This window comes from Branchiostoma floridae, chromosome 5, assembly GCF_000003815.2.
Source record: "Branchiostoma floridae strain S238N-H82 chromosome 5, Bfl_VNyyK, whole genome shotgun sequence".
Taxonomy (NCBI): Eukaryota; Metazoa; Chordata; class Leptocardii; order Amphioxiformes; family Branchiostomatidae; genus Branchiostoma; species Branchiostoma floridae.
The window spans coordinates 11,067,203-11,093,151 of record NC_049983.1 but is presented as its reverse complement, the minus strand read 5'-3'; the positions used below and the strand labels follow the sequence as shown (position 1 = coordinate 11,093,151).

Below are 25,949 nucleotides of genomic sequence, written 5' to 3'. Positions count from 1 at the left end.
TTTAGACAGATCAGTAAATGAATGCAGGGAACAGGGCATATTTTCACACACCTAATTACTAGAAATTACACAGATCAAGAGACAAAGAGACAACAGCACTGTCTTTTCTTGGCGATACGGATGCCATATTCATCATTGTAATTCTTTATTACAGCTATAATAAAAGTCATAAAACTTGTTCTGATAATCTTTGTATTACTTCAAGCAAGAGCCATTCATAATTATAATAATCATTTTAGTCATCAGTATGACAATAAGTAGCTGGAGAAGACTGTTGTACTCACCTCATTGTAATAAAGTTTGCAAAAAAATGATTGTTTCTCCAGCTCACGTATCCTCTACACAGTATCAAGCAAAATGGTACATGGTGACATGGAACACTATCACATTCACTTTACCTAGTCTACTTCCAAGGTAAAGGTGTAGTTTTATTCAGAGCTTGTATAAGACTTTTTTTTAAAGCCATTGTCATTGGACTTTCCTTCTATGGCTATCTTCAGACTTATCACCAAGCTTACTTTTATTTCAGTACCATTTGCTGACAATGTTTATGTACACATGGATGCACATTTATGTACTTTTTATGTTAAATCATAATGAAAGATTTCACAAATTGCTTTTAAAGCAATGTGCAGAGCTACATTTACGGGTGCAACATTTAAATTAAGACCTGGAATCACCCTCTTGTCTAAAGAATTCATTCTTACAACCTAGTAGAAAGACCAATGATGAATGATTGGTCAATTACGATAACCGAGATATCAGAACATGTAGTCAGTAGTGACATGTAGATATGTTTGTATTTACTGGGGTTTATAGAGAGGCTTTTTCAAGTAATGAAAAAAATTACCCCAACTAAAAATAAATCCTCTGAAAGATAGAAGAAAATTACTGTAACTGAATGAACAACCTATGAGCTACACATGGATGTGTTGGACCTGCTAGACATTACATATACATTACCCACTGATTACAATCATTGAGGGTTGGACAAGATTATGCATCATTCAAGATTATGCATCATTCAAAATTGCCAACTATCTGTAGAGTCACATTGTCTGGAATTACAAGACATTTTGAAAAAGCCTCAAAGCTGGATTAACAATGACCCCAACTGGCAATATGCAATTTCAGAAACTTTCGACTTTTTCTTATTCTATTGTCTCTTCCAACGCCACCATTTGCTGGGTTGCCATGATATAAATTTGCACTGTTTTTCTGCCATTTTAAAGCCATGCCAGCTTAGCTTCATTGTAGAGTCATGTCATCATCATCATCAGGCATACAGCTGTCCATAATTTGAACATTATAAAGCCATCACATTTTTACAAAGCATGGATCTAACAACTGTTAGCACCTAACATAAGGAATGCATTCACAAATAACTTTTAACAATTAGGATATTTTAGCACAAAACTTTTAACAGCTGCCATTGCAGCCATTCTATTCATATACATTTTGTATATCAAATGTCTTTTACGATTGCACCTTGTCTTTAACTACATTCTGGCCCAGACTTCAACTTTTCACTGATTAACGACAAGTGGTCTTCTTATCTTGTTTTTCCAACAGAGCACATTACACTAAGGGGACATGTACAGGTTGTTTTCAATAATTGTTAAGTTTTCAAATGGCAAATTTATTTTTTACGGACATGAAAGATTACTTTGTACATGACTTTGTTCCATTACGAATGAGCTCAAGAAGGGCAGCTTAAACTAGTTAACTCATTCAGCTATACACAAGTCTTCATTCTGCACAACACTTATCAATTCACATTGAAGTTGATGTTACAATCGTATTCCATTGTGTTTTGCTACTGTGTGGTTGTTTTTCTGAGCTCAGCTCTCATGACAAAACTAAGAACCATAGCCAATCCTGAAGGCACTACATGCAAACATACTCCCTGGCGAAAAAAGCTTGGACAGGGCAAATGGCTTCTCTTACACAGGACAAATTACCCAAATGACAACTTATTTATCAATGATAGTGCTAGAGCACTTGAGAATTCTGTTCAAGATGGGTTCAAGAAACAGTTCTTCTAACCCTTGATAAGTACAGGACTTGTCTGTACCCTTCCTATATTTTTACATACTACATGTACATGTAATTCTGTGATGCTCAGTGCACACTAAAGCTGCATTGTACGATGTCTGGCACCCACATCTACATCTGTCAAATCACATTTCCCTCCTATTTTACAGACCAAAGCACTGGTGACGTTTTCAGTGGCAATTTTCCAGGATGGTCGATTCAATTGTCGGGCAATATCTACTCTATAGTCTTGTTTTTGTATCACATGTTTTTCCTAGAATTGGACTGCATAGGGGTGAGCTGTATGTTGCTACTGTGGAGTTCCCTGTTGAAGCCTTACAGTGGTTTAAAGCTGGTGTCCAGTGTTTTGAGTGCTGTGACACACTTGGTGAGAAGCGCGTATGTGTCTCGGGCGGCCTTGACCTTGGCGTCGGCGTGTCGGACCAGACTGTCCTGGAATGTCAGGACCCGCTGATGGTGGAAGTTCTTCAACTGGAAGGGAAGGCAACATTTGTGGACTATCCCTTTTGTTGTCATTAACATTTTTGTACTATCCCTTTTCTGGCCATTTACAGGAATAAAAAATAAAAGTTGTCCCTGCATTGCTACACTTCTACTGTTACTACATGTACATGTAGCTGAAGGCAACTGATTTATATACAACCTTTTTCCTGATAATCACTCATCTAGATATACACTATATGAACTAATGTTCGAATCATATACTTGGATTAGAGGTAAGTAAAAACAGTAGCTTCAAAGATACAACTTGCAGTCAATTTACTGCAATTCCAGTTGTCAGTGGTAAAACAAGATGCTGGTAAGTCTGGCCCTGATACATTGTCACAGTGTCAGACTGAGTTGAAAATTCTGACTTACTTCTTTCTCTGCCGCCTTGGAGATGTCTTCAAACTCCTTCTCAGCTTTGTCCCTTGCTGCCACTGCCTACAGACACAAACAAACAAAAAAAACTTTTTAACACCATGCTAAAAAAATGAGTGCAAAAGTAGGACAGAAATACTGTACTTCATCCAAAAAAAAACTACAAGTCGTCTGCCAATCAAATCAGAAGCATTCATCAACAGTTCTCCAAACAAAACTTACTTTGAGTCAACATTCGTATGTATTAACCTAAAAAAATGACACAGAACAGTTCTCGATACACCCACCATTTCTCTCTTCTGTGGCTTGGCCTTCTCCACAGCTTTAGAGGCTGCCTCAAATTCCATCATCTTACACGTTCTCCTGTACAGCATTTCCTACATGGGGCAAAGAGGTTTTTGTTGTTTGATTGGTGACTTATTCTAGACGTAAACTGTCATTCATGTCAGGATCACAAGATGGCACTTATAACACCTACATGTATCTGATATATTTTGCATTATCAACAACCAAACTAAATGTAAGGGATCTGAACATGTCGATGAAGGTTAGACATCCATGTAATAAGATACGCCAAGCACATGAAGCAATTACTTGAGCGACTAGATGTGATTTTGGAAACGATCAGACGTCTCAGATAACATCTGATATCCGTGTCACTGAAGATGACGGATGTTATCTGAGACATCTGACCATTTCCAAGATCATATCCAGTAATTGCTTTTTGGCATGAATGACCTGAATTACAAAGAGAGACTGGAAGGATTCTTAGTACACATATATTAATGTAATTCATTACTCAGTAAGGAAATGCAATTAATACAAATACAAACATCTTTCTTTTAAATATTTCCCCAAACAATGCCACACATATGGTGACTACATGTACATGTAGATAGAACAGCTTACATGTACCACATACAAACATGTATCTATTTGACAAAGGAAGATGGCTACACACCTTTTCTGCTTCCAGGTATCGTGAGTAAAGGTCTAAGGAGAACCCTAAGGTGTTCTCATCATTTACTGCCATCACCTCCAAACCTTGCTGTAAGGGGAGGGAAGAAGGTGTTAGTCATGGTCCTTAGCCATCTACACTAGGGGTGTGTACTGGTACAGAAAATTCAAATACAGGTCCAGTTTATGTCCAAAGGATCAGGTACCAGACCTGAAATAGTACCTTATAGGTTGTGAAAACTTGTGAATGGGTGATACTCAAAACAATGGTCCAATTTTCTCCTAAGGTATCTATTTTATAAGGTAGACTCCCACTGGCATCTGAAATCCTGTCCTCATGCAAACTCTGTACGTTTGACTGTAGAAACCTGGTAGAAATAACTGTAAACTTTACTCTATTTTGTTTTTGTTATTTTCTTGAAATGGTAAGTGCAAGACTGGTAAACCCTCTGCCAATATAAAAAAATCAGGTCCACTGATTTTTTTCCTGTCAGTTTTTATGGGGACCAGTACAACAAGCAAGAATGGTTTGGTACCCACCCCTAATCTTCACATTTGTTTAAATCATATATTTACAACCACAATAGAATAAACACATATGAAACAGTGCATACCTTTGCATCTTCTAAACCTTCTGAAAACTGTGTGAAAAGTCTGTAAAACAACAAAATGTACTGTTACTGAGAGCGCATCTTGTCAAAGGAGGGAATTTTCCATGAAAAGATAAAACTTGTATGATCACACATGTAAAGCATACACAGGTCTTACTTGTTGACTACTACATCAGCGCCCTCTTGTAGTTGTCCTCCTAAGTGCAGAGCTGTGGACAGATGGGACAGCCCAACAGCTACCCCTGCAAATTGAGAGACAGTTCAAATTTTCAGACAGATTTTATGTTACATGCTGCTGAATGTATAATAAAAAGGCCAACTAAAAAGACTTGTATTTGGAGTCTCATCACCAAAAATAATACAAAAAGTTCACACCAATCACAAACAAATTGCACAGAAATACTAACTTACTCTGTTCGCCATAGACAATCTTCATAAAATTCTGAAAAGAAGAAGACAAGATGTTAACAATTAACATGCCATTGTCTCCTACATGTACAACAAAATGTAAGTATGGTATCAAATTCTGATTCTACATGAATGACATAAAACGTAAATGTGTTAAATATATTCAGTTCTGTTTCAAAGCTGCAATCTTTCATCATGATTGTAAAAATGTCAATGTTACCCCTGGCCAGCAGTGCTTTATGATATGTTGTTAGCTTCAGCATGAATAACACTCACCTCTTTTGCTTCCTTCATTTGTACAGAAACCTCATTAACTGTGTCTCTTTCCTTCTGGAAAAACTCGTTAACATCCTGCAACAGACAGAGAACAGACTAATGATCCACTACATGTACATATATATCTTAGCCATGTGTATAGACAAATTCTTGAACTCATCTATACCTTTCTGTTAACAGTTAAGTCTGAGTTTTTATTACAATGTTTGAACTTGAAAAACATTTAAAGAAATTTTATCATTTTACATTACTTAAAAGAAAAGACTACTATCTGGCACATGCATTTCAAGCTGTGAAAGAAATTCTTGCAAACTTGCATACATGTAATATGAGTACACAAACAAAGGTTTCTGTCACAGATACTAGTACACAGGTCTTTATCTACATCTACATTGTATCTTCTCTGATATAGTCATCTACTGTCTTAAGTTACCGGCATGTTTTTAGGGACCATCTACACACAGGCAGCAGGAAAGGGAAAGAGAGGAGTTAGCACTGAAGAACAAGCTTAAGACTGAGTCACAAACACACATCATGTACTACAAGTAGTGAATTACAGTTTCTAAGCATTAAGACAGGGTGAAAATGTCTAACAAATGTGAATGTGCCAGTCTTTGTCCGATATATCAAAATCACTACGCATGTCAGCAATTGTTTAACCCATGGACGGAAAAATAACATTTTCTGTCAAACTAGTGCAATGTTTGTACATATAATGTTCTGCAACGATCATACAATGTACATGTATCTACACATGTACCTCTATGTTACCCAACTTTGGTTTAGAGACAAGGGAGAAAAATAACATGAACAGTTACAATTCAGTGCAAATATTTTTGTTACCCCATGCAAACAATGTGAACTTCAGAGCACTATAGATAAAAGGTAGAAGAGATGGAATCACATATAACATATGAGCAACAATCTATCCTGTTGAATACAAGAATCCATAACTTTGCTGTCTACAACATGTTTGAAACTAGGTACAAACCTCCTCCTAACTTTGAAATGAACCTTTATCTCACCTTGTGTCCCCCTTTTCTTGCCTCACCCACAGCCTTAGATAGATTACTGAAGATGCTCTTCTTCAACTTGGCTCTTGTAGGAGCCTGGAGGAAGATAAGTATCTATAAATCAACTCATATTGATGGGGTCCATTGTACATTGCTCATAAACATGACAACAATCATTATAAGGTATTAAACAGCATAACAGAAAGGACTGTTGAGTGAGTCAATGCCTTGTGTTGAGAAAGGTTTAACTTGATACAAAAGTACAAAAGCAGCCCTTACCTCCCTCACTGTCAGGAACTTGGTGATGGATTCATCCTGACCCAGGATAGGGTGGGTAACTACCAGATGTAAGTACCTGTAACAGAAGAGGCAGTATGAGAGCATTGTAGTATAGGAGACTAACGTAATCTTCTCCACCAGAAAGTTACTTGAGTCTAGATTATAACAAATCTCATAACAATCTCCGCGGAAGCTTGCTCTATGAAAGAAACTTCAGTTCACTCCTGATTCAAACGGTAGCACCCAACAACTAAAATCTGTCCTAATACCAACTAAACTGCTGAACTGAACAAATTTTGACCAAAACAGGAAAGCTTTCACCCTACCTGTCCGTTCTAACTCAAAGTCTTCAGATTGGGCAAACGATTTCAAGGAAAAGAAGAATTTTCAAGGATTTTTAGTAGAGCTTAGATCTTATTCCCTTTTTGTGCCCTCTACTGCGCAATGCAACTCTGACATCAACCCTTGAGCCAAAGGATATACAGAGAGATGTACTCACTTCTCCAGACTTCTGCAGTCTTTCTCAAACTCATCCCCCACCACCAGCTTAATGTCATTACCTGTACAATACAGAATACACATCAGGATAAAAAGTATTGCTTTGAACTTGAAGTAATGAAAATAACATCAACAATTTTAGTCATACATGATGCATGGTACATATACGTTGTCAAATAATCTCCAGGCAGATTTACCAGTGGCATACGATAGTATTAAAGCTGGCTAAGGAGTACAGCTGGCCAAACACACTCCAAGGCCGGCTTCAGTCCTCTGTCAGCTTTTGATACTATCTTATGCTACCGTAGGCCCCGCTTGGAGATTCCTCAAATGCTTTGCTTCTTTACGCTGGTCATAGGATTTTTGGATATACCATAAGATCAAGAACCAGTACCGGTAAAATGTACAAATAACAGAAGTACATGTTGTAAGGTGTGTGCTAATCAGAGTAAAAACATTATATGCATCATTGCACATCTTTTAGAGTCAGAACTCTCTGTCAACTTGACCTTACCAGCACATGTGACTAAGGCCATACCTATGTATTTACTCAGCATTAACTTGACTGTTTAAACTAGTCTCCAGGGTGCAAGTCTAACAGCAAGACCATCAATTATATCATATAATTAGCCGACTTCAAAGGCAGATTTTATCCCCTTCTACAACTGATTACTTCTGTCATTAGTGATGACATGTGCAATGCTTTCTTCCTTACTGATGATTGAAGACTACTGTCTGTTAGGGAATGTGGAACTCAAGTAAGAGAAATTTTAATTGCTGAATCCTTTGTGTTCAAATCTATGTGCATGTCAATGGTAGTATGATATGTTTGAGTGTCTCGATGATTTGACATTACAAATACATTTACTTTCATCATGTTGTAAAGGTCTGTACAAGCTCAATACCTTAGATATCTTTAGAGCTTGCATTACTCTGACATCTTTATCATAACTTTCCACAGAGAAGGACAACATTAGTAGCTTTTGCAACATTTTACATCATCATCGGCCATTGTGTCACTGTTATAATGAGTATAATTTCCTTAGGAAGTAAATGTCATTATTTTTGCAGAAATAAGATGATTTAAGATGGCAACTGTAACCTTAAATGTATATAACTATCACAGGATATTAAAGTTTTGGACAGAACATGTACAAATAGATTATGATTTCATCTTTAACTGTTGGAAAGATACCGTAACGGCTATATTTATCCGAGCTTGTCTGATGTGACAATATGTAAGTTTGTGTTTAACCAGACCGCTCCTTTGTAGGTGTGTGTGTTCTCCATAGGTGGTACAGTAAACCTAACCAGCATTCTTCTCAACCGGCGCAGAAACGCCGCCACAATCCCCCCTCGTTTATGCTTCCCATTAAGCGACAACAAGTATACGTTCGGACCTATTGAGCGTCACTTGACCGGGACCGTACAGCCCGGTTCATGGACGGGGCAGAATGACAGCGCACTGTCTTTACGCACCGCTGTCAAACATAAACAGTTTTGACTAGGATCAAACAAGAGTCAACAAACCACTTTGTAACACAGCTAACAGTTCTATCGCTTTCACCTTGACACGAACCGGGTAAAAAACAAAGTCCTAGCGGCTTTACCGTTGCACACGACACTATCTTTATAGGAGCCCTCCAAACCCACAACAGGTGTATGAACTCTTCAATCATATCTGACGTACATGATAGAATAACTTATGCCTATTTGCATACCATGAAAAGGTAAGAGGTGAACATGTAAAGAGGAGTGTCGGTGTGAGTCAACATTGATCAAAGCTCGAGTGACCACAAAAGAAATTGTTAACTAACAACATCACCTCACAATGATGGCATGCTGGCAAATATAGAATATGGCATGACAGAATGCACACACAGACAACCAAGGGACCCAAAACAACATGCAACCAAAACAACAACTTTGGGGATGAGCGAGAAACAAGAAGAGGAAAGAAATGCTGAATACCTTAGGCAGATCAAAAATGCAAAATATTTTTGACATGGAATGTCTGTGATGACAGAATACAATATAGCAGAAATGAAAAAGAATTCCTGAATGGCAGAAGGCAGCTATCAAAGAAACATAGCAAGAGTAAAATTTGGTACTAAAATAGAGCTAAGCCCTCATGAAGTCATTAAAATGTAAATGAAGTTCAAATCTTAAATGTTTTCCAATCTTTTTCTCTAATTTTCCAAAGTCCTATGAAAGTTCAAAAGGAGGCATTAAACAGTTCTCAAATAAAACAGTTGTTGTGAATGAAGAACATTTTTAAAACTCAGCCACAGGATTCAAATATAAAGCAATTCCAAAATCTTCCAAATGTTTCCTCAACTATCTATATGGTACAAACCTTTGTGTATTAGAACATGTTCTACACCACAGAGCACAGAAAGTCACGATTATAGTGCACACCTGATATAAACAATTATATTCATCAATGTCATCAGGGGTGTGATGGGAAAGCTAAATATAGGTCTGTAAGACCCTGTTCATACCCGGATTGTGTTAGAATTCACTCAGGCACTAGACTGAGCCAAGACTGAATTGTGAATGGTCCGAATCTGGCTCCAAGGCGGTTAATCATGATCAGCCAAACTCAAATCAAGAGGTGCCTCGGACAGCTCAAATATCAGGAGTAATCCTGAGTGAATTCCTATTTGCAAATCCTGGTTCACTGTATGAACAGGTCTGAGAGGAAGAGAAGACAGAGGAAGATGGACATGACAGAGAGGAAGAAGAGCAATCATAACACGTCAAACCCAAGCAAAATCACCCTCTTATCAAGATGCAACTGTCATTACCTTCATCATCATCTGATCCATGTCTTTTCTTGTTGCCTTAGGAGGAATGTAAGAGGCTGGATTAGACAGGGATGATTCAGAGCTTATTCCTGACAGATTTCTGTGTAGAGATCTGAAATCATTTACTATGATGACAGCGTCAAAATTATCACTATCACGTTTGGTTGGAAAGTAAGTCATTATAATTATCTAGGCCATACTGCATTTCTAACAGTTAGAACACAGTCACACTGCAATCCAAGATAGGCACAATAAAACAGCAACAAACACAGAGAGGACAAGTCAAACATTAGAAAGAAAACACAGAACACACAGTAGGCTTGACAGACACTTGGTATGTTAGTATGTGAGACACAAAGATTTGTCACCCATTATGTTATACATGTATGATGACGTTCAGTTTGCAATGATTGAAACTTGAATAGAAGGTCCTGCAATCAAAACTGTTAGAGAACTAAAAGCTATCAAACTGAAAGAGAGGTGCAGTTACATTGCTCTAATGAATGTTATTATGGTTATATTTTAAAACATGTGGTTGATGGACGGGGTAAAGAGTTAGGAGTTATATCGTGTTCTTACCCAGCTGCTTTTTTGACCTTGCCTCTGCACTCTGGGCTGTTGTAGAGGGTTTGGGAGGCAGTGGGGGTACCTACAGGGCAATGTACATGACAAAGTTATAAATGCGGTATGAAGTTATAAGCATTAACAATTTTAAATAACAAGTGAACATCATATGAAAATATAACTGAATTAATCACTGTGGAAAATATCACATTCATTATCAATGAGGTACAACATTTTCTTCCAAATTTCAAAACAATTATGCCTCTACTGGTCTACTTAGGAGTAATACCATCTGTACCAACTGTGTTTCTGCTGCACATGTACACCTTTAACTTGCATTCTAACAAAGGACATCCTACATCATGTATGTTCTGATATTCAGAAGACCGAATGTTCAGAAGCCCCAATGTTCCAACACCCATATGTTTGGGTTACATGTAATGTAAGGTATGTCTGAACATACAAAAATGTACATTGTAGGGGTGTAACCACCTTACTACTAAAAAATCTTCATTTTCTAACTATTTCATCCTGAGCCCTTGTCTTCCTTTGCTGTGTTATTAGTGTTCATTTGGTTTCTAAGTATGAGCCTATGAAATGAAATTCAAGAACTTGACTTTGAGACTTACAATGATGCCTCCGATGTTGTTCTGTGTGATGAGGCAATGTTCCAGCCACTCGAAGTCCTCATACAGCCGCACCACCTTGTACTCCTCACTGTCAGACTTGATCTGGGCAACACAGACGTGTCAGTCAGGAAACAACACAGAAAAACAAAGCAACAAAAATATGCCAATCAGGAATGGAAAATCCTCGCTGAGACATCAAATTTTCTTTGATTCCTTTCAAAATATCCTTTCAAATGATAGGATGAAAATTATTGTAATGCTTCACATCACGATAAAAAATTATGTAACTGTGTAGCAGCTCTGCATTAACGATTAAGCAAGTGAAGAGATATATTTCAGTTCAAGTCCTTCACCTAGAATTGTCAAAATGCACGTCATGTGTACATACATTGTGAGTGTTGTTTGTTACGTTTAAGTAAAAACTGGGTGTTTTGGCTGTCATTCTTGTAAACTTAACCCATGCAACAGTTCTGCATACTGTAAATACAATGTAGCACAGTTCCTGAAAATAAGCCTCTTGGGTGGTCAACTTTCTTGAAATTAAACACTGAATGTTACAAATGTACCATTTAAAGGGACGGATCTGAAACAATATCGGCTTTGGAATTACAGGGGTAACTGGCACATATGTCTTTACCTTAAAGCAAACTGCCTTGTCTTATTATCCTTCCTTCAGGTGAGTTTAAACAGGCCCAGACAATATTGGCATTGGAACATGTTAGTGGTAAGACAGCCTGACATGTTTTCTTGTGGTGTCTGAGTGCATATAGATTTAGTGCTCCCTTGGGGCCTATAATAGTCATCTTAATGTTCTACAATTACAACAAATGAAGTTGTTAATGCCTTATAAATCCACCTACATGTAATCTGTATTGAAAAAGTGTTTAATATGCATACAGCACATTCATCTATAAGTATATTAAGTAAAGCAATCATTTCTGTCAGATTCTGTGCTTAGTCCTTACTTAAGTTTATTTCCATAAAATCACTTTTGAAAATTGATAAAAAACGACATCTCCAAACTGATGGCAGGTCTTTGTCATACGTGTGGACATCATGCCAGTGTGTTTACAAATATATGACATGTATGCCCTACAAATGATGCAAAGTGTTACCCACTATGAAATAGTGCAGTGACTTTTAAAAGTGGGTAAACTAACAGGTGGTAGACACTTGCATAGAGTAGAGACCTGCTAGCCTCCTTCACCGGCTTCACTGTGGGCATTGACAGTGGATAGACTACAAGCTTCCCGGCTTATATTCCTTTCACAGCGTGTTCCTGGATGAAAATCGTGAATTGACCTCCCCGAATTACCGCCCCGAAAACCCACCACACCCCACACCCACCCAGCAAATTACACCAATGCCGAGAAGCCAGTGAAAGAGGCTAGGAGAGACCATGGAGCAATTGTGTCAGTCAAAACGGGGCCCAAGACTGTACAATATCACCATGACATGTTGGTTTAGAGTGTACTCACCACAAATAATCAGTGCCAAACAATGTACAAATGGTTAAAGTTAACAACTTCCAAAAGCCTACTATACATTTACTTTGTGTGGCCACTTTCAACATGTCAATAAACTACTCAACCCATAATTTTCCTTCATTTAACAAGCAGTGGCATTATTTATTTCATATTTACATGAGGATTCTTGGAATTCAGGTCACTGTTCATAAACAGGAAGTCCCGAACCATCATGGAAACATACTCCGAATGATTTACGTATCAATAATACCAAGAAAGTTGTCCTAAAAAGACTGCTTTGCTCCCCCCCCCACACACACACACATACAGCCCCCCTTGGGTTTATGTTGACAAGTGTAGGCATATAACTAGCTTCAACTTTAGACTGTGAGTTACTTTTGTACCAAAGGCTGCTACACTAAGTAGGTGGTCTGACTTAAAGCTAAAGCTGTTTGCTTCATCACTGTTGTACTGCATGTGGACGTAAGTACATCTTAGTTTGTTCAAAAAGCAGAGTCTGTATCTCTCATCACCTTTTACTACATGTAACATATAGCATGGTGTTTACTCCAATTTGAGTCCAAATGCTAACAGATCATATACATCAGTTTCAATTTTCATGAAAATGATGACCTGTGAAAGCACTGCAATTTGTTGTAAAAAAATTCATAGGAGATTCCACGAGCTTTTTCAGTGAGCTTTTTCAGTTCCATCTGTATATTGTACATGTCTTTAGTCACATGTTTGTCGCTCTAACAAGTGGACGGGATCAATCTAGAGCGATCAGTTGCAACAGAAAACAGCACCGGTCAGTGTATGCTGACTCATTATGTTTCTGTATGGGGCAAACTGAGATTCAAAGAAATCACTTCCTTTGAAGCTCATGCGTACCACTGCGTTTGCCTATTTCTCTTAAACATATCAACACCAAAACACCATGGCAGGCGTCGCCCATGTTTTCAACATCATTACAAAGTCATGGAATACCGGCCTGGCTGCTGTGGGCGTGTTCTTTGATATGCATGTAAAGAGTTTGTACAAACACTGCCGACCTGTTATGTATCCAAACATAAAGGGAAGCGGCCAAACAGTTTACATGTTGTTGGTCGACAAGACGTTTTCAATGGTCCATTACTTTTCACGGGGAGGAATTGAATCGGAGAAGGGAAACGCACGTCACATTCAGCAGGGGTTACCGCATGTATCCTTGGACACAGTTCCCACCAAACATTCCAAATGAGAAAAACGGGTGTCTGTAAACCCCCTCCAATCCTTCTCACAACTTGGGTGAACACACACAAAGCCTGACAATGTAGCTGTTTTAGTTGGCCAGCTGTACATTTTAAGGTCTGCTGGTTTGTGACAATGATACCACTAGGCTTTAGGATTTCCATTTTCAAGAGGATTCAAAGATCCATTACTTTAGTGTGTAAACTATAGCACCCTTCCATTGAAATCATCAAAATCGCCTTGTAGTAAACCATTCCCTTTTAAATGACGTAGACATCACATTAAATCATGCTTTTAAAAAAGGGACTTTGTATAGACTTAAGTTTCATTGAACAGAAAAAAAGTCTGGAGAATTTTTGGAGGATGTTTTAATGAACATGTCATACATAATTCAGAAGGATGCTCTGGAGAGGAACATCTCTACTTACAGGGTTGAGTTCAATTGGAGGTTCCCGTCATACAAATTTGCATTACCTACCACATGCATAGCCTGGGGGCAGAACTGATATGTGTACTGGAAAATAGAAGCGTATGCAAGGAGTCAACCCTTTCTTACCTATTGTATTAGGGCTCGAAATACCACCTGCATATGCAGGTTAGTACAGGTAAAATTGGAGCTGTACAGGTATTTCTAGTGTCTACCTGCACCTAACCTGCACTGGTCCATGTACTGGGTTTTACACATAAATGTCCTATGATGTAGGTGCGTATGGATTGTTATTAGCTGCATTCATAAAGTATTAAAGAAAAATAGCAATGCATGGTTCCTGAACAATTTTAGTATGATTCATAATTCTTAAGTTCAGAGTGGTGCAGATAAAATTTGTCTGGTTCGCCCTATATACATGTTTTGCTAGAACAAGATTAATAGAATGTTGATGATGGTTGGACATCCAGGTAGATTTGTAATAAGATATGCCAAAAAGCATTTACTCAAGCAACTAGATATGATTTTGGAAACGGTCAGGCGTTTCAGACACCATCTGAGTCTAAAATGTCTGTTTCCAAAGTTCACATTTGCTTGAGTAACTGCTTTTTGGCGTAACATTGATAGAATATTATGAACCAAATGTATTTTACATGTTATTCAGCACTTTATGGACTGCAGCACAAAAAAATATCATTAAAAATGACATTCTAAAAATGAAATATGAATGACCACTATTGGCTTTAAAACCCTGTCATGATGGCAATTATACAATTGTTACGCATTTTCTAAGATTTTGAAAGCTATTATCATTTGAAAAATCATAACCTCCTTGATGAGAGCACAGTGAGGCAAACTTGAACCACAGGTTCTTATCAAACCATTCCTCACCAGTGATGTAACAAAGGGCTTCTGTGGGTGGTTTTTCCCACAGGAGGTCGGCCAAGTGTAAAAGGGAAACCAACCCAAGAGGAGGAAGTAAGGTATCGTGTAACGCCCCACATTTCAAATCTGGGACCTCAGGGTTCAAGGTTAGGAAGTGTCAGAGTGGAGTAGAACCAATAACATGTAAAACAGCCCCTTGTGGGATGATTAGCCTTGACAGGAAAGGACTGAACTTGTCAGGGGTTTGGACATGGGCGATCCATCCAGAACAGACGGCTGGTTTCCATCAACATGGAACAATCAACAATGAAAGATTTGACTTGGCAATATGTCTGAGAGCTGCCAACACTGTAGGATTCCAAGAATCTGAATTGGAATTGGTCAAGAGCAGACAGAGTATCACTCTTTTTATTGTTACATCTTATTGGTCAATCTGTGTCATGGGTAACATCCCCTTTCTACTAAACAGCAATCGTATTATGACCATTGAAGTACCAAATTATGTATATTACGATGCAAAAATATGACATAAAAGACAACAAAACACAAAATTGTACAAAATGAATGTTCTACGAATTTTGCTGAGTGATCTGTTAACTATTTGGCAGCTCAGCATTCGCAGCCTCTTAGTGGAAAGGGGGTGTTACTGATCATGAATCCCAGTCTGCCATTGGGTGCCATACATATGTAGGTAATGTCGATGATCTAGACAGTTGTACCTTCATCCCACAATGTCTAATCAATAAAACAAGATCATAAACAGTCTGGTGTCTCAGGGCATTCTGGCACTGGGCCCCAAACAGCAGCATCATCAATTATTAAAAATGTTAAATGACAAGTTGACAATCGGTATTAACACTAATCAATAAAGAAGACCAAGACTGTAGAATATTACACTGGGTCAAAGGATGATGATTACTATTCTTACAGTAATGCAGTCTTCATGTCATTGCATAAAAATTATGATATCACTTGCTGAGAAACACATAATGCCAAGGTTCTGACATGTCTGATGTCAAGATAACTATCATTGACTGAAATGATTTTCCTGATGTTGAGATGTCCTTTGTGATCTGACACTACACGTAGCTGTGACAGACTTTTTAAATGAATGGTAGTCATTTTGCTTAGGCCATACCAATTTAATTAGTTGGTTCTCGGATTTTTTCCTAAAAAAATTGAAGCGACAGGGCGAAAAAAAAAAAAAAAAAAAACTTGCAACAAGTCTGGGTTCAGGTCCAGGCTGGTTAGTCCAGACCTGAACCCATGGTATACGTGTGCTAGAAATAGTTATTATTAATAATAAGTTAAAATTACATGCAAAATTGCATGTTGGCATAAATTTGTACAATATACATTAAATTATGTACAGTTGCTACAGTAAACAGAAATGTTCACAAAACATCTCAAATAGACCAATATAGTATTTTTACAGAGATGCAATGACAACAACAAACATTATTTAAGTTTGCCTCTAGAAATAAAATACCATTGCTGGAAGACTTATTTGCTCTCTGAGTTGATAAGAATCTGTCTATCCAAGGCTCTAAATACATTTCATGGTCAACTGGTGCAAATTGGAAACAAAATTACAAATACTTCCACTCCCCCAAAATACATGAACAAGCCAAAGTACTGAACTACATGTTGTATAAAACCATAGGTTTATTCTCTCTTTTTGTTACATGTACAATTATTTGTTGACAAATAATTAAGATGCAGTTTGATTAAACTTCCTTAGAAAAACCTAATGTTACATGCAATCACTGTGATCTAGCCAAATCTGCAGTTCCAGTACAAACAGCGTGGGGCGCTTTTTTGACTTGCAGGCTTTGAAGAAGAAAGATGGCCGCCCGACATTTTCCGACTTCATTTTCATCTCCATTTGGAAGGCTTTTGGCATTTCAGGCTTATCAAAACATGTTGGCTATGGAGGTACAAGAGTGAAAAAGTATTGGTGATTTATTAAGTTGTTTGTTTGGGTGCCGATTTCTGTGTTTCAATTGAAAATTTGCATGTGAAAGTGTGTGAGAGAGAGCACATGCTCAGCTGAACTTCCAATGTCTGGTTCTGTTACGTTATGTTATGCCCATGTGTATCTCATTTTACGATGATTTATTTGTTCCTAAATATACTTTGCAACAAAAAAGATATGAATCAATTGGTAACAAAGGACTTGGGGGTGAGAAAAAGTAAATGCACTGGTACTTTCCAGACGTTCTGTTTCTCTAAGGGAACAAAAGTTTTGCAGCACGATTTTTTTACTGAACGGAATTTTTTTTTTTTTTTTCAAATTGGGAAAATTTGAAGCGGCGATTCCGAGAACCAACGAATTAAATTGGTGTGGCCTTAATAGCTGAGAAAAATATTGCTAGGAGAATAAATCCTTAGGCAATGTGCCTCACAGACACATCCCATATCCCAGAAATCACTGGCCATTACATTTTGTACTTCTATCCATTAACAGCTTCTGCTAACACTCATCTCAAATGGAACATCATGTCAAGTAGGGTTAGATTTTCATGTAAAGCTCTCCATTTGGGCCAGACAGTAATGGTGCCATGTTACTTTGATGTAGGGATGATCTATGTTGTGTTACTGCCAACATGTAGGTCAGTATAGATACAATCTGTCCTTGAGCTCTCAGTTACAGTCTACAGTATACACATGAAATCCTACCTGTCTCCTCTAGACTAGAGTCTACCATGTAGTATTGCTACCATTCCACTATTTACTCTTTGCCAGTATTGTCCATTACATGTCCTTAATGTTCCAGATGTGCTTCTGGATATCCAGATGACCAATTGTGGTCAAAATAACTTGGCTCTAAGAATCTAGGAACATGTAGTAAAGGGGATAGGAATGAAAGAAGAATGAAAGACTATTGATTTATTCATTCTTGTCAAATGATAAAAAGAAAAAAACTACAATTCCATAAAGTATGACAGATCTGTGAAGCATCTGGATGTAACTTTCGGTCCCATTTATCAGCAGTAATGGAATTGGATCTACATTTAAATGGAGCAAGTGCATGTACTAGTATACAACACATGTAGGATTGGTGGGAAGACAGTCATGACATTATATAGAGATTTACAGCTGAGTGTAATTACGAACCCCAGAGAAGTGCTGTAGCAGAGATTACTAGAGTCACAAGGATGACCTAGTGGGATTAGCATCACTCTGGCAGAGGTTGGTTTGGAGAGTTGACCTTTGTAGTGAGGGATGATGTATACAGATGTAGTTTTATAGAATTCTAGGCTTCCTAGCATTCTGTCATGTACAATGTCAAAACAAAACCAAAACAAGGCTATGAACAGCTGATTACTCTGCAGAGTTTCTAGTATGTCTTGTTAAATTGTATTTCGTTAATTCTGCAGATGTGGGTTTGACTAACATTACACACGGTAATAATGACTTGCATATGAAGAATACTTAACTGACAAAACACAAACAGACAGACCGAAAACAATACCTACCCTCTTCCATTGACCAATTGACCTGGACTGTCAACTCTAGAACTCTGATCTGCACTTCCTACCACTCTGGAAGGTTTGACCATTGCTACCATTTTCCCACTCACTTTCTGTCCATCTAATATAATAGCCAAAGCTCATTAATTGTTTGACTGGAGTATTACTATAAGTATATCATCTTAATCTGTGTATTACGTACATCTAGTCCATACACAAATAGGCCGCTTGTCCTTATAAGGACCTAGTGACACCACCTGTTTGTTTTTGGAGTGTCCCACTCTAAGCTGGGGAGACATCCAATGGAATTGAACATAAACAAATATGTAATTCATGAAGATACCTGATAGCCTCTGGCCTTACAGTTCTAATACTTTTGCAGTTTTGGTGAAATATTGATGGTATGACTGACACTTTGTAAATCAAACCTGTCATTGTATGAACAGCATATACAGCAAAGATTCATTCAGCATTTAAGTGTTATGATTGATGTCTTATTTGTTTGAGATAGTAGTAGACGTGTGTTGAGTTTGTATGTAACAACTCTTACAAGTATACACTGATAGGACCAGTACTTACTAATAAATACCCACTTTACATGTACAATGTATACTTTTACAGAACACACACATATACAATGTATATATAGTTGGTTAGAAACACCAACATTTGGCAACTGTCCTGTGTCTTACACAACTCGTGGGAGGTCCAGCTTGATCTAATATTCTGTGTTGCACAGCGGAGTTAGGGGCTCAGCCCAGCTTCCAACAGTAATAGGTACCCATCAGTCTGTTCTCCTATATTAGAGGACAGATTACCCTTCAGAAGAACAGGATACCCTGGAGTTAGGGAGCTGGACTGACTAGATATAAATAGCACAGATATCTTCTGGCCACCTTCCAGTCAGGGGTTTAGAAAGCGCACTTTTATCCACCTTTTTTGAAGGCTGCTTCAGCGTGCTGATCATACTCTAAACAGTGGGCTTAACTGTTAACCTTTAGCGTCCTAGGGGTGACAGCTGGTTGTTACGTCCACCTTGAATTTCATGAACAATTTCAGCACTTATTGGGCAATATTTTCTTGCTCAAAGCCACAAAATTGTACCCATCATATGCAAAGGTTCTGAAGCAATGTTGAACAGTAATGTCAAACACAAAACTTGAACTTACCCAAATTTGGTAATGGAGGGGGGGGGGGGTAAAACTTTCTGTAACTTATGATCCACTGCTCACTGAGTCACATGTGCTTTCTGCACAGCAATAAGCATGATGTCATAGATCAAGGCGCTGGATCGCTCACTCCGTAACAACAACTGGAGTTGGACAATTTTTGTGTTGGAAATTACCGTTCAACCTTTCTTCAGACTTATTTACGCAAACACAGATAAACTTTCAAGCTAAGTATATATGCAAGAGCTGCAAATTGGAAGAAAGTATATGCTCACTTTTGTGGTCTTCAAGGTGTACTTCACCACTTCCCCATCCTTGGCTGCGTCCGTCACCTTAACTGTGAAGACAGGTTCAAACGGTTTGGGCGGGAGGGTTGGTTCTGGCAGTCCGCTGGATTCTGGCGTGTCTTGGTCGGCCTCTGGAGAGTCCGAGACATCAGCTGTTCCATTGGTGTTGGTTTCCTCTGTGGCATTGTCCTGAAAATACATGTTTCAGCATGAAATTTACGATGCTAGTTCCTTATGTAAGATACTGATTTTTTTGGCACACCTGTTCACATTTTCAAGTTTTGATAGCTATTCAAATGTTAGCTAACAATAGAGAGAACTACTGCTATGTGTACTTCTTATCTCTACTAAAACATGAAGTGTATATACATGTATTAGTACTATTACAAGAAACCACCCATGTAATATCTGTCTAAAGTGATATATGAGAGAGGGCACACCCCTGCCATGATAGTCTATCAAGGTTTCTCATAGGCTCATGCCTCTGTCATAATGACAAATCACAAAGGCACAGCCCTGATGCAGTTCTAGCTTAAAACAGCTTTTACTTTATCTGATACAGTTTTCTTCTTGTAAGTTACTGTTTGTTGTGTCATCTTCCTTTAAAAAGTTTTAATTACATATTACTTTACACTTGTATTTTTCCACGGTGCAATCTCTTATAGACAACATCCAGTCACAGAAAGAACAGTAGAGTATATGTGCCTCTCAGTTATTAGGGTGTACATTGTATAATGTAGATGACTTTTGAAGTCCTTACAAACTTGGATAAGATGCTATAGAAGACAGCACAAATAACTGAGCGGAACATAACCAGGCCTAGGCAGGTGTTTCACCAAGATAAGATAATTGTAAGGCATTGCCACTTTGTTTGTGCTTCCATTTTGTCACCGTAGTACTGCCTTCCGCATCCAGTAAAGGATATGTGTACAAATCCCAATATTAACCATCTTATCAACACCCAAAGGTTTTGAACTTATCTGCAGGAACATTCTGCTGGAGATACTCAAATTACCATTTCAGAAATGTCACGTTCATCCTCAAGAATTGTCTTGCTCTCTTTGGGCCGCAAGCTATCAATATGCACACTACATGTGGTACCAGATAATGCTAATGGGCACTTTTCCTTTTTGACAGTTCCCATCTAGTTTCAAGTTTCTGTTTATTCCTTTGCTCTGATAAATAAGCTCAGAAGAGGATTGCTGACAATGGCGGGTGACACTTGCTCTCAGAGAGATAAACAACTGGTAATGATTATGCAATAATGCGTCCTTTATTCCCGAACCTCTGGAGATGACGGAATCGATGACACTACAGTCTCCTGGAGCCACTCATTGGCACAGTATGCACGACACACTGATGCCATCATTCGATAGCCGTAAGTAAGGGGACTAGAAATACATGTACGTTAGTCTGAGGCTAATTCCACTGTCTCCTGTGATATCTGACCTAGCCGCTGGCTTGTCTGTCTTAATGCACATCACCTTAAATCTTCTATCTCACAGTCAGAAGGGGTCACGACTTGCCTTGCAAGACGTTTTTGGTCTTGAAGGATGATAATGTCATATAAGACAGCACCAAGGAAAATGCACATACCATAAAACACTGACAGCATTGCGATTAAATCTTTGTTCTTAGCTTTAACTTAAGAAATCAGTCAATAAATGCGATTTCAAGATAGGAGAGTAGAAGCTTTTGCCTCTTCAAATGACATTCAAAGCCAACTTTTCTGGTTGTGGGATATGACGTAATTCTTACTTTTGTAAAACTTATTGATTTTAACAATAACTATAAATTTAACCTCAAACTTAGTTAGGTGTGACAGGACGTTCAGTGCAAAATAACCAGCTGTGTTAAACAGGCTATACGTGTACAGGTACGTATATATACTGATACGGTTTATTACTGACATACGCAATTAGAAAATGAACAGATTATATCGACAGCAGGCGTTCGCACGTTTTCCGACTTACAGGCGCAAGAAAATAACAATAGCGTGCACTAGTCATTTTTATTATTAGTCAACAGTCAAACTTGGTCAAAGTTAGTGTTGTTTATATGAAGACAGGATTTTAAAACGTCAGTAAAAGTCACTTAACAGAATCCTTTAAAGCGAAATGGACCCTTGCCCATTCACAAGTATTCACAGACAATCAGGTCCAGGTACAGGTCCGGACCTATCTTCTGGACCTGGACCATATGTGGACCCACCACTACTGGAGATTGAACTGTTTGCCAGTTTGACATGATGTACATGTACAGTTGTGTCTGCCACCTAACACCAGTAACAGTCTCATCCCCATTAGTAGTCAGAGGACAGCCTAGTCTGGGTTTTATCTGCTGTTCTCAGGTGGCAGTGCTGCCATAGGGGATTACCAGTCTCCTGAAACCCTGATATCCATAAGCACCAGACCTCCAGGCTCACTTCTGGGACCACTACTGATCAATCCTGTAGGACAGTCCCATCCATCAAAACACAGAAAGTTCCTTAACACCTTAAGCCCGGGGTACATGTGATACCTGAGTAGCTTTTGAGTATTGACTAGATTCTTTTTTTACGACATACAAAAATTGTGCCTGGCAGTAAAAGACAGAAGTGATAGATCATAGAGCCATTGTCTTTCCTGAAAAAAAAGTGAATTTTCAACTAAGGATGTCTTGCCAGCCCCTGATTTGGCAATGTCTTGTTGCCTCTCTAAACTACATAAATATATCATAATTCTAATATCATAATTTTAATCTTGTACCCTAATAGTTTTTTTTCTGTTAAGCATTACTTTTGCTGCTTGATGGGTAACAGTATGGAACTTCCGTTGCTCTTTTAGAAAAACTTTTGTCAGAAAAGGTTTCCTGGAAAAAACTGTATTGTAAAATGTCTATATCTAAAAAGTTGCCATGCCCCCCCCCCTCATGACCAGTGATTTACGAGTTTGTATGATAGAGGTAGAGTTACAAAGCGCAAACTGTACAGTTAAATGGAAAAACTGTAGTTTAATGTTTGTTAACAAGAGATTACTGTGGAGCAGAAATCAAGCATAAAACTAGCTAAAAATTTCATGAATTACACTTATTTACTAGTACAGTACTTTCTTTGTGTTCTTGACACCACTTAAAAGGTACATGTATCCTTTTATGACTTTATTGTATGCTGTGATGCAGTATTATTCATAAAAAATGTCTGGGTCTAACATATCTCTCACACTTTGAAATCTGGAAAAGGTTCGAAATGCACAGCCTGTCATATCTAAAAGACAAAGTGACAAATATTCTTTTGATGCTTCACATCCTTTATGTGACCTCACGGGGACATTCAATTTATGCAAATTGAAAAGCCCCTGGCTCCTATATAGTGTATACATAATTACATTGTATACTGTCATGGTGTAAGTAATTTTACAACACAAATATATACATGTATTGGAATACGGGTGTCAAGAATATTATGATTATAATGCCAAAGTACAATATGCTCTCCTGAACTAAAGTCGTGAAATTAAGAGAACAATTTACAGGCATAGAAAAAGTTATATTTACCTGGTCAAAAGAGAATGATGTCATAATACAACATCTGGATTTGATAACTGTGATGACATCATTAAATTCAAGGATGTCCCCTTTATATCATAATACATGTAGTGATGTTTACACTACTGGTACATGCCATTGAAATGTTAAGTAAGAGCAATTGAGTAAATACAAGTATCATTTGGGATCGGGACACTTCAACCCAGCTTGGTCCAGTCAACTCGGACCAACACCCTGGTCAATTCGGACCAACACCCATTTGACCACAGAGTTGGGCTGAATCTGATTAGCCAAGGCTGAGTTGGTAAAACTAAAGGGTCTGAAAGTGTGCAACATCCATATTACTTAAATAAAAGTTGCTTTTCCTCCTATATTGCTCAAGAAAACATTTATCTGTAAGTCACATTGTCACAAGGTTCGAAATCATAAGTTCTGATGTGAATGATGTGCAATACATCTGATCAAAGAGCATTAAATTAAAGCTGTATCATTGATAAAGAATAATCCCTCCAAGATACAAATTTAATGTGAACTTAAATTACTTTGATATACTTTGCTGGGGTTATCTCCACAAGGCACAGTAGCAGCTACAACGTTTATATTGGATGAGTTCTGCATAGATATGATAAAGCCCAATATGGCCTTGAGCTTTGTCTTCCCTCCTATCTGTAGACGACAAATGACTTATCAGATATGGGGCTCAGGGACATAATGACTACAAATAATGGCCTCAGGCTAGGCAGGCCCATCTGCCTTGTTACTGTTGTAAAAGATTTATGAGACAGAATACAAGTCGGATATCATTGATTGTAGAAGTACAAATTCATACGGACAGAAAGGTGTTCAAATCAGAAGAGCAGTAAATCATAATGGGTTATTGTTTAAAATTATCACATTATGTATTACTATAGGAGATAACAAATAGAGTCCAGTTGCAGGAACTGGGGAAGTACCTTTCTTTTACTCAGTTATATTATAAATGTAATATCATTGAAAGTTATGCTGATGGAAAAGTATGGATCATAATTAATTCGTAAACATATCATAATCTTCTTCAGGTTGAGGTGAATGATTATGCACCACCTTTTCCGGCCCCACCCCATAAGATTATCATCATGAGGATTAATAATCTGAATGCTGTAGATATCATTATGATTTTACCATTTTATCAATATTTTTAAGTGTCGCAAATCAGAATTGTAAAATTTGTTCAGGTTATAAACATTCTTTATCATATTTCTTGAAGGACCCTTAGTTGGAAAATGACAGATGAAGGTCACATGACATGTGATGTGACTGATACCGTTATATTACAAATTTACACTTCAAGGCAATTTATCATTCTCATGTTTACTTGTTCTGTTGATTGTACCACTTGACACAAGCACACGCAATAGAAATTACAACTTTTAGTATCTACGTTGGCAACCTTGCGACTTAATTGTGTGTGCTGGATTGAGCTAGTCAACGAAATGTCCACGTAATGTGCAAAATATAGGAAGTTGGTCAGCAGGAAGGGTGGGAGGGGGGCGGTCACGAGACGCGAAAGGAAACTGCAAACAAACAAACAATAAAGCATTTATCAACACCCTCAAGCTACTGTAGGGCTGGGAATAAGATTTTTTTGTGAAAATGTTGGTTTGATACAGCCTCTGTTCTCTAGAAGTGAGAAATCTGGAGATAATGTTGATGTAAATCTTACCATTTTGGTGGATGTCAGTCGGCTGGGTACGTCCTGATCCTCCCCTTCCTGCGCAATGACCGACCGATATAGGACAGCACTGCGCATAGGACGATACCATTCGGGAAACTTCAAGAAGATGTAGGGATGAGATCAGGATGAGATGGTAGCGATTCACAGAAACGCTACAGTTTTTCATCCCAACATTTACTTGGTGATATATAGATTAAATAGGATTAATAAAACACTTTCAATCTACTTTTTACCAGACTCTTTGTATTCAGTGAAGATTGTCTCAGGGGGGATATTGACTTTGATAACGTTACAAAGAATATGACTAAACATCATATTCTCAATTTTTCTAGAACAAAGCAGGGAGCTTTACACGTGTCTTTATCTTTCGATGTGCCAACACAAGACGCATGTTCTGTGGTTCAACGGAAAGATGAAAAGCTAGCTATGAAGAGAACTTATTAGCAACTTCAAACTTCTGAAAATCAGTTGTAACGTTGATGTGTTAAGATCAATATGATTCGGTGATACATTCTACTGCAATGTCGCTTTCAAGTGACGATATTGCTTAGTCGATTAATTAATTGGTGATTTTGATTGATTGATTGGCACGGTGAACATGTCATGTATGGAGGTGACACGAATCGGTAAAGGACATATGGCAATGTGTCAAACCCATCCTGAAGTGAAGGTAACAGTTAAATAGCCGGGGACGTAACCCACTGTCTGTCTGGTGAGGACCTCGCTACCGTGAAATGGCTTGTCAATGACACAGAGACAGGTGGTTGACACATTGATTGACAGGCCTGTGATTATCCTACAGCAGGAGGTCCATT

At 38.1% G+C, this 25,949-nt stretch overlaps 1 protein-coding gene across 1 annotated transcript; it reads right to left on the bottom strand.

The window, feature by feature from the left end:
- Positions 1 to 103: 103 nt before the first annotated feature.
- Positions 104 to 25,203, bottom strand: LOC118415370 (sorting nexin-5-like). The gene is made up of 16 exons (XM_035819926.1): positions 25,123 to 25,203; positions 19,884 to 20,084; positions 10,959 to 11,060; positions 10,345 to 10,414; positions 9,766 to 9,801; positions 6,960 to 7,020; positions 6,461 to 6,536; positions 6,194 to 6,277; positions 5,169 to 5,243; positions 4,896 to 4,926; positions 4,642 to 4,726; positions 4,488 to 4,527; positions 3,878 to 3,964; positions 3,204 to 3,293; positions 2,914 to 2,979; positions 104 to 2,526 (listed from the first exon to the last, which is right to left on the bottom strand). The coding sequence occupies exons 1-16, from the start codon at positions 25,123 to 25,125 to the stop codon at positions 2,371 to 2,373; spliced, it is 1,263 nt and encodes a 420-aa protein (XP_035675819.1). The 5' UTR covers positions 25,126 to 25,203; the 3' UTR covers positions 104 to 2,370.
- Between the last annotated feature and the right edge of the window lie 746 nt (positions 25,204 to 25,949).